Source organism: Salvelinus fontinalis, chromosome 2, assembly GCF_029448725.1.
Source record: "Salvelinus fontinalis isolate EN_2023a chromosome 2, ASM2944872v1, whole genome shotgun sequence".
Classification (NCBI taxonomy): domain Eukaryota; kingdom Metazoa; phylum Chordata; class Actinopteri; order Salmoniformes; family Salmonidae; genus Salvelinus; species Salvelinus fontinalis.
The window spans coordinates 97,300,945-97,310,481 of NC_074666.1; the positions used below are offsets into that span (position 1 = coordinate 97,300,945).

Sequence of the window (9,537 nt, forward strand, 5' to 3'; positions counted from 1 at the left end):
AGATCAGAGAACAGAGAGAGAGCAGAGAGCAGGCTGAGAGAGCAGAGTGAGAAGAGAGCAGAGAGAAGAGAGAGAGCTGAGAGGGCAGAGAGAGAGAGCAGAGAGCAGAAAGAGAGAGAGTAGAGAGAGAGAAGAGAGAGAGAGAGAGCAGAGAGTAGAGAGAGAACAGAGAGAGAGCGCAGAGAGAGCACAGAGAGCAGAGAGGACAGAGAGAGAGAGAGCAAAGAGAGAGCAGAGAACGAGAGCAGAAAGAGAGAGCAGAGAGAGAGCAGAGAGAACAGTGAAAAGAGAGAGCGGCAGAGCAGAGAGAGTAGAGAACAGGGAGAGAGAGCAGAGAGAGAGCGCAGAGAGAGTGGAGAGCAGAGAGAGCTGGGAGAGAGCAGAGAACAGAGAGAAGAGAGAGCGAGAGCAGAGAGAACAGAGGGCGAGAGAGCAGAGGGAGAGAGAACGGAGAGAGAGATAGAAGAGGGAGAGACCAGAGAGCAGGCTGAGAGAGCAGAGAGTGAGATAGCGGAGAGCAGAGAGAGCAGAGAGGGCAGAGAGAGAGCAGAGAGAAGAGAAAGTAGCAGAGCAGAGAGAAGGGAGAGAGCAGAGGGAGAGAGAGATCAGAGAACAGAGAGAGAGCAGAGAGCAGGCTGAGAGAGCAGAGCGAGAAGAGAGCAGAGAGAAGAGAGAGGGCAGAGAGAGCGAGCAGAGAGAGACCAGGAAGAGCAGAGAGAGAGAGAACAGGGAGAGAGCAGAGAGATAGCAGAGAAAAGAGAGAGCAGCAGAGCAGAGAGAGCAGAGAGAGCATAGGGAGAGAGAGGTCAGAGAACAGAGAGAGAGCAGAGAGCAGGCTGAGAGAGCAGAGCGAGAGAGGGAGAGAGCAGAGAGAGAGAGCAGAGAGTGAGATAGCAGAGATCAGAGAGAAGAGAGAGGGCAGAGAGAGCGAGCAGGAAGAGCAGAGAAAAGAGAGAGAGAGAGAGCAGAGAACAGAGAGCAGAGAACAGAGAGAGAGAGCAGAGAGAGAGAAAGCAGAGAACAGAGAGAGAGAGAAGAGAGGGCAGAGAGAGCAGAGAACAGAGCAGAGAACAGAGCAGAGAACAGAGAGAGAGCAGAGAGAGCGAGAGCAGAGAAAGGGCAGAGAGAGAGAGCAGAGAACGAGAGCAGAAAGAGAGAGCAGAGAGAGCAGAGAAAAGAGAGAAAGCAGCAGAGATAGCAGAGAGGGAGAGAGAACAGAGAGTTGAGAGAGAGAACAGAGAGAGCAGAGTAGAGAGCGAGCAGAGATAGCAGAGAGAGCAGAGAGTAGGCTGAGATTGCAGAGTGAGAGAGAGAGGAGAGAGGGCAGAGCAGAGAGAGCAGAGAGAGCAGAGGGAGAGAGAGAGCAGAGGGAGAGAGAGAGCAGAGGGAGAGAGAGAGCTGATGGAGAGAGAGAGAGCAGAGGGAGAGAGAGAGCAGAGAGAGAGCGAGCAGAGAGCAGGCTGAGAGAGCAGAGAGAGAGCGGAGAGCAGAGAGAGAGCGGAGAGCAAAGAGAGCAGAGATAGAACGAGCAGAGAGCAGGCTGAGAAAGCAAAGAGAGTGAGAGAGCACAGAGAGAGAGCGAGAGCAAAGAGAGAGAGCAGAGAGAGAGAGCAGAGAGAGAGCAGAGAGGGCAGAGAGAGAGCAGAGAGAGCAGAGAAAAGAGAGAGCAGCAGACCAGAGAACAGAGGGAGAGAACAGAGAGAGAGAGCAGAGAGAGAGAGAGAGGAGAGCAGAGAACAAGAGCAGAAAGAAAGCAGAGAGAGAGCAGAGAGAGAGAGCAGAGAGAGAGCAGAGAGTAGGCTGAGAGTGCAGAGAGAGAGTAGAGAGAGCAGAGAGAGAGAAAGCAGAGAACAGAGAGCAGAGAGAGAAAAGAGAGAGGGCAGAGAGAGCAGAGTGAGAGAGCAGAGGGGGATAGGGAGCAGGGGGGGAGAGAGACAGCAGAGAGCAGAGAGCATAGAGAACAGAGAGCAGAGATCAGAGCAGAAAGAGCAGAGAACAGAGAGAGAGCAGAGAGAGAGCAGAGAGAGAGCAGAGAGGGCAGAGAGAGAGCAGAGAACGAGAGCAGAGAGATCAGAGGGAGAGAGATAGCAGAGAACGAGAGCAGAGAGATCAGAGGGAGAGAGATAGCAGAGAGAGAGATCAGAGGGAGAGAGCAGAGAGCAGAGAGAGAGCGCAGAGAAAAGAGAGAGCAGCAGAGAGAGCGAGCATAGAGCAGGCTGAGAAAGCAAAGAGAGAGTGAGAGAGCACAGAGAGAGAGCAGAGAGAGAGAGAGAGAGCAGAGAGAGAGCAGAGAGGGCAGAGAGAGAGAGCAGAAGAGAGAGCAGAGTGAACTCTGTTGCTATAGTAACCCTGCATCACAACACTCTGTTGTACAATTTGTTATATTCAATTCCACATATTTAATTGTTTTGTATTTAATTTCATATTTGTTTCATGTTTCAACCAGTCGCAGGTTAACGTCAACCTGACAGAGGAAACGTAACATCAATAACCAAACTGTTTTCACAATTAACAGGCTTTTCTTGTTTCAACTATGTTTTATTATGAAAAGTACAATATATCCTTGTATACTTGTACAACTATGGAGCGTATGTCCATATATAATTATACAATTTGTTATTCAACATAAAAGACAACAAATGTGTGTGTGTGAGTGTGTGTCCAGTGTGTGTCCAGTGTGTGTGTGTGTGTGTGTGTGTGTGTGTGTGTGTGTGTGTCAGGTTATTATTTCAGGGACACTGAGGAGTCTTCATAATAAACCATAAACCCTGGATAGAGGGGCTCAGTGAATGTGGAGGTGAATGTGATCAGGTGGGTCAGTGTGTCAGAGGAGACTCTATAGAAGGACAGAGTGCCGGCTGGCCAGTCCAGATACACTCCTACTCTGTGGGTGCTGGAGGGGCGGACGTCTATGATAGTGAGATTATTATTGTGCCAGGCAGAGTATCTGTTGTCAGAGCAGGTCAGAATCCAGGACTTGTCATTGTGTCCAAGATAACAGTCATCACCCCCTCCTCTCCTGTTGATTCCTTTATATGTCACTCCTATATCAGCCCTTCTCCCACTCCACTCTACCTCCCAGTAACAGCGCCCAGTCAGACCCTCTCTACACAGCACCTGTCTACAGACCTCAAATCTCTCTGGGTGATCAGGATACGGCTGCTCCTCTCTCCTACATGTCACCTTTCTGTTCTCCTCAGACAGAGAGAGGTGTCTGTTTACTGTGTTTAGGTCCAGTGTGAGATCACAGACATCTGATGGATGAAACCAGACACAATATTAGAAATCATCATCATTCACATTAGAATGTTAACTCACTTTTCACTAATTCATTTAATGTAGATGTTTCTAGGTATCAAAAGGAGAAGTTAAGGTAACTTGAGACTTGTTGAATGATCATATGTTATACTGTCTGGTAATATAAAACACACTTATTCCCATTAATTACACACACACACACACACACACACACACACACACACACACACACACACACACACACACACACACACACACACACATTGTCAAAGCAACTCTTTGTAAACGTTGGTGTCCCTGATTTCTGCTTCTGTAGAACTACAGCTGATATTTAAAATGACCAAGTAAGTAATGATGGTGTTCTTTGACTTTGACTTAACTTGAATTAAGACTTATTCTTAGTCATATTCTTCACAGCAGTCAACACTCACATTTTCTAAGTCCAGGTTTCATTCTGTTCTCTCCACCATGTTCCACACTGTAGCGGTAAGCAGAAGAACAGACAGTCATTGAGGGATACACCTGAACTCACACACACACACACACACTGGACACACACACACACACACACTGGACACATACACACACACACTGGACACATACACACACACACACACACACACTGGACTCACACACACACACTGGACTCACACACACACTGGACTCACACACACACACACATTGGACTCACACACACACATATTGGACTCACACACACATTGGACTCACACATTGGACTCACACACACACACACACACACACACACACACACACACACACACACACACACACACACACACACACACACACACACAGCATATAACTTTGTCCAAGTGGTGGTTAGAATGTTTGTCTTAACTAGCCTGATAAGTCAAACATGTCTGATATGAACATGGACATAAACCCTCTACATACTTGAGTTTCTCCAGTCTGCAGTGTGGATCCTCCAGTCCAGCAGAGAGCAGTCTGACTCCTGAGTCTCCTGGGTGATTGTAGCTCAGGTCCAGCTCTCTCAGGTGTGAGGGGTTTGACCTCAGAGCTGAGACCAGAGAAGCACAGCCTTCCTCTGTGACTAGACAGCCTGACAGCCTGCAAAGAGTCAAATCATATTAAAATCACACTGTTATTCTTTGGTGGTGAAAATAGTGGCAGTGTATTTTTTTCCAACATATTCAGATACATCAGTGTCCTGAAACCTGCCATATCTATTCATAAATTAATGTATCAATATTAGAAACTGCAAATTATCAAAGTATTGCCTGCAGAGAGAAAAATGTATTCTACAAATATTTGAGTAGACTGACCAGACCAGTTTAAAAAGCAGTATCAGTCAAAAGACAGACAGTGAGGTATCAGATTTAGATTGTATTGAGTAAACAGTCCACACCATATCTATAATGACAGTGAGGTATCAGATTTAGATTGTATTTAGTAAACAGTCCACACCATATCTATAATGACAGTGAGGTATCAGATTTAGATTGTATTGAGTATACAGTCCACACCATATCTATAATGACAGTGAGGTATCAGATTTAGATTGTATTGAGTAAACAGTCCACACCATATCTATAATGACAGTGAGGTATCAGATTTAGATTGTATTGAGTAAACAGTCCACACCATATCTATAATGACAGTGAGGTATCAGATTTAGATTGTATTGAGTATACAGTCCACACCATATCTATTTTGACAGTGAAGCTAACATTTTAAATGTGGCTCTATACTCCAACATTTTGGATTTTGGAAAACATGCAAACCTCACCATTACCAAAAACAGAGGCTATGATCTTTGTGCCTCTATAACTTTGTTATTTGTCTTTATTCTCGAATCATTCCTGATTATTCATAATCATGGTAGCATCCACATGAATGTAGAAGTGTTCAGAAACATCTTCTATTCTTACTGACAATACAAGTGAAGTGACTCCAAAATGACAGGACATTATTCACCATTCAGTTTCTATCAGGAAAAACATCCAAAACACAACCAAGACAAACTGCAAATGAATTCAACAAGTTAGTAGAATCACAAGCTTGATGTAATCACTGCAGGCATGGAATATGGGACAAAATACTAAGCTTGATGTAATCACTGGAAAATCGACCAAATACAAAATATATATAATATATAATAATATAATGTATGACTACTTTAATACAATATAAGTGAATTTGTCCAAATTATGAAGACATTTTCAAATGGGAGAACTACGTACAGAAAGTGCTTTCATTTTTAAACAGTAACACAGCACAGGTATGAAAATAAAATCAAATAAAAGGTGACATTCTGTACTCTCATCTAATATGAAACATTCTATCTCAAATCCAAAATGCTGGAGCATAGCACCAAATTTAAAACTGTAAGCTTCACTGTCCAAACACATATGGTGTGGACTATGTGTGTCTGGTAAACACATGTGGATCTGGTGAACAGTTATCACTTGTTGACCAACTACAGGAATACTGACCTCAGAGTCTCCAGTTTACAGTGGGGATTCCCCAGTCCAGCAGAGAGCAGCTTCACTCCTGAATCCTTCAGGTTATTGTTACTCAGATCCAGCTCTCTCAGGTGTGAGGGGTTTGACTCCAGAGCTGAGACCAGAGAAGCACAGCCTTCCTCTGTGACTCCACAGTCTGACAGCCTGACAAAGAGATCATCATGACTTCACAAACACACTGTTAATTTAACACCAGTAGTGTAGAAGGACAATGGCAGATGCATTTGGTTTATTCTCAAACAACATATAGATTAATCTTTCGTCTCCTAGAGTTGTATGGTCATAATGCTATACTAATATGAAAATCAATGCATTTATTCAATATGTTTTTCAATATAATATTATACACATATTATTAAGCATATTTTCCTCAACATAATATTTCTTCCTGATGATTAGTTTTTATATGTCATTTTATTTACTCACAGAACAGCTCTGGAGGCTTTGACCACTGGCAGCAGCCTCAGAAGACCTTCCTCTGATCTGGAGTATTTCTTCAGGTCAAACACATCCAGCTCCTTTTCTGAAGTCAGCAACACAAAGACCAGAGCTGACCACTGTGCAGGTGACAGTTCGTCTTCTGAGAGACTTCCTGATCTCAGGTAGCTTTGGATCTCCTCCACTAGAGAATGGTCATTCAGTTCATTCAGACAGTGGAACAGATTGATGCTCCTCTCTGGAGAGTGATTCTCCCTGATCTTCTCCTTGATGTACTTGACTGTTTCTTCATGGCTCTGTGAGCTGCTTCTTGTCTCTGTCAGTAGACCTCGTAAGTGCTTCTGATTGGACTCCAGTGAGAGGCCCAGAAGGAAGCGGAGGAAAAGGTCCAGGTTTCCCGTCTCACTTTGTAAGGCTTTATCCACAGCACTCTTGTAGAAAGTAACTTCAGGCTTGTCTCTGAACAGCGAAGAAAAGATACTGGACTTTGTTTGTGGTTCGGCCATTAGATTCTCATTGTTGTTCATGAATGAGAGGAACACATATACAGCAGCCAGAAACTCCTGAATGCTCAGATGAACAAAGCAGTACACCTTGTCCTGGTACAGCACACATTCCTCTTTAAAGAGCTGTGTGCACAATCCTGAGTACACTGAGGCTTCATTGACATCAATGCCAGCCTCTTTCAGGTCTTTTTCATAGAAAATCAGATTGCCATTCACAAGCTGTTGAAAAGCCAGTTTTCCCAGTGACAGAATGCTCTCTTTATTCCAGTGTGGACCTGTCTCTTCTTTCCCAAGATACTTTTCATTCTTCTGTTTGGTATGAAACACCACAAGGTGTGTGTACATCTCAGTCAGAGTCTTGGGCATCTCTTCTCTCTTATGTTCCAGCATGTGTTCAAGGACTGTTGCAGAAATCCAACAGAAGACTGGAATGTGGCACATGATGTGGAGGCTCCTTGATGTCTTTATGTGTGAGATGATTCTGCTGGCCAGGTCCTCATCACTGAATCTCTTCCTGAAGTACTCCTCCTTCTGTGGGTCATTGAACCCTCGTACCTCTGTCACCTGGTCAACACACCCTGAAGGGATCGTATTGGCTGCTGCCGGTCGGGTAGTTATCCAGAGGAGAGCAGAGGGAAGCAGATTTCCCTTGATGAGATTTATCAGGAGAACATCCACTGAGGTTGACTCTGTGACGTCCCAACATATCTTGTTCTTCTGGAAGTCTAGGGGCAGTCGGCACTCATCCAGACCATCAAAGATGAACAGAACTTTGTACTTGTTGTAGTTGGCGATTCCTGATTGTTTGGTTTCCGTTATGAAGTGATTGAGAAGTTCAATCAAAGTGTGTTTGTCCTCTTTCATCAAATTCAGCTCCCGGAAAGGGAATGAAAATACAAATTGGACATCCTGATTTGCTTTTCCTTCAGCCCAATCCAGAATGAACTTCTGCACAGAGACTGTTTTTCCAATGCCAGCGACTCCCTTTGTCAGCACAGTTCTGATAAGTTTGTCTTGTCCAGTTAAGGGTTTGAAGATGTCGTTACATTTGATTGCAGTCTCTGGTCTTGCTTGTTTCCTGGTTGTTGTCTCAATCGGTCTCAGCTCATGTTCATTATTGACCTCTCCTGTTCCACCCTCTGTGATGTAGAGCTCTGTGTAGATCTTATTGAGAAGTGTTGGGTTTCCTTGTTTAGCGATCCCCTCAAATACACATTGAAACTTCTTCTTTAGATTAGATTTGAGTTCACGTTGGCAAATCACAGCAAGCTCATCTGAATCAAGAAATAACACAGAGGATATTAATATTATATCTGTTTTAATGCCTACAGTATTGTAGGACTGTTAAGTTTTAGATTATAATAATTTATTCTATTAACTGACTGTATAAATGTGTAAATGTTTTCATAATGCATTACAGACTGGTGTGACTGATTATATTATTATTGGTATTATTGATGGTATTATTAATGTTGTCTCTCTCTCTAAATTAATCCCCACAACACATCCCTGCTGCTACTTGATGAGGTCACTAGGTGTTGTGTTAAGGCTAGAGGTCGACCGATTAATCGGAATGGCCGATTAATTAGGGCCGATTTCAAGTTTTCATAACAATCGGAAATCGGTATTTTTGGACACCGATTTTGCAGATGTTTTTCTATATATTTTTTTACACCTTTATTTTATTTATAGTCAGTTAAGAACACATTCTTATTTTCAATGACGGCCTAGGAACGGTGGGTTAACTGCCTCGTTCAGGGGCAGAATGACAGATTTTCACCGTGTCAGCTCGGGGGATCCAATATTGCAACCTTCAGGTTAACTAGTCCAACGCTATTACAACCTGCCTGCCTCTCGTTGCACTCCACAAGGAATGCAGTAAGCCAAGGTAAGTTGCTAGCTAGCATTAAACTTATCTTATAAAAAACAATCAATCAATCATAACCACTAGTTAACTACACATGGTTGATGATATTACTAGATATTATCTAGCTTGTCCTGCTAGATAATATATATAATCTGACTGAGCATACAAGCATCTAAGTATCTGACTGAGCGGTGGTAGGCAGAAGCAGGCGCGTAAGCATTCATTCAAACAGCACTTTCGTGCGTTTTGCCAGCAGCTCTTCGTTGTGCGTCAAGCATTGCGCTGTTTATGACTTCAAGCCTATCAACTCCCGAGATGAGGCTGGTGTAACCGATGTGAAATGGCTAGCTAGTTAGCGCGCGCTAATAGCGTTTCAAACGTCACTCGCTCTGAGCCTTCTAATAGTTGTTCCCCTTGCTCTGCATGGGTAACGCTGCTTCGAGGGTGGCTGTTGTCGTTGTGTTGCTGGTTCGAGCCCAGGGAGGAGCGAGGAGAGGCACGGAAGCTATACTGTTACACTGGCAATACTAAAGTGCCTATAAGAACATCCAACAGTCAAAGGTTAATGAAATACAAATGGTATAGAGGGAAATAGTCCTATAATTCCTATAATAACTACAACCTAAAACTTCTTATCTGGGAATATTGAAGACTCATGTTAAAATGAACCACCAGCTTTCATATGTTCTCATGTTCTGAGCAAGGAACTTAAACGTTAGCTTTCTTACATGGCACATATTGCACTTTTACTTTCTTCTCCAACACTTTGTTTTTGCATTATTTCAACCAAATTGAACATGTTTCATTATTTATTTGAGGCTAAATTGATTTTATTGATGTATTATATTAAGTCAAAATAAGTGTTCATTCAGTATTGTTGTAATTGTCATTATTACAAGGAAATGTAAAAAAAATTGTATCAGCTTTTTTGGTCGTCCAATAATCGGTATCGGTATCGGCGTTG

General features: G+C 43.4%; 1 protein-coding gene across 1 annotated transcript; it reads right to left on the minus strand.

Moving 5' to 3' along the window:
• Positions 1-2,517: 2,517 nt before the first annotated feature.
• Positions 2,518-8,114, minus strand: LOC129867880 (NLR family CARD domain-containing protein 3-like). The gene is made up of 6 exons (XM_055941353.1): positions 8,090-8,114; positions 6,189-8,001; positions 5,733-5,906; positions 4,174-4,347; positions 3,690-3,736; positions 2,518-3,254 (listed from the first exon to the last, which is right to left on the minus strand). Exons 1-6 carry the CDS (start codon positions 8,112-8,114, stop codon positions 2,725-2,727), a joined length of 2,763 nt encoding a protein of 920 aa, XP_055797328.1. The 3' UTR covers positions 2,518-2,724.
• Positions 8,115-9,537: the final 1,423 nt, after the last annotated feature.

Bases quoted from the DNA above. Each gene is read 5' to 3' on its own strand.
- LOC129867880 (XM_055941353.1), bottom strand. From the start codon at position 8,114: ATGAAAACATTTACACATTTATACA. The intron at 8,002-8,089 runs GTCAGTTAATAG...TATTAATATCCT, and splicing joins AACATTTACACATTTATACA to CTGTGTTATTTCTTGATTCA. The intron at 4,348-5,732 runs GTCAGTATTCCT...GACTCTTTGCAG, and splicing joins TGTAAACTGGAGACTCTGAG to GCTGTCAGGCTGTCTAGTCA.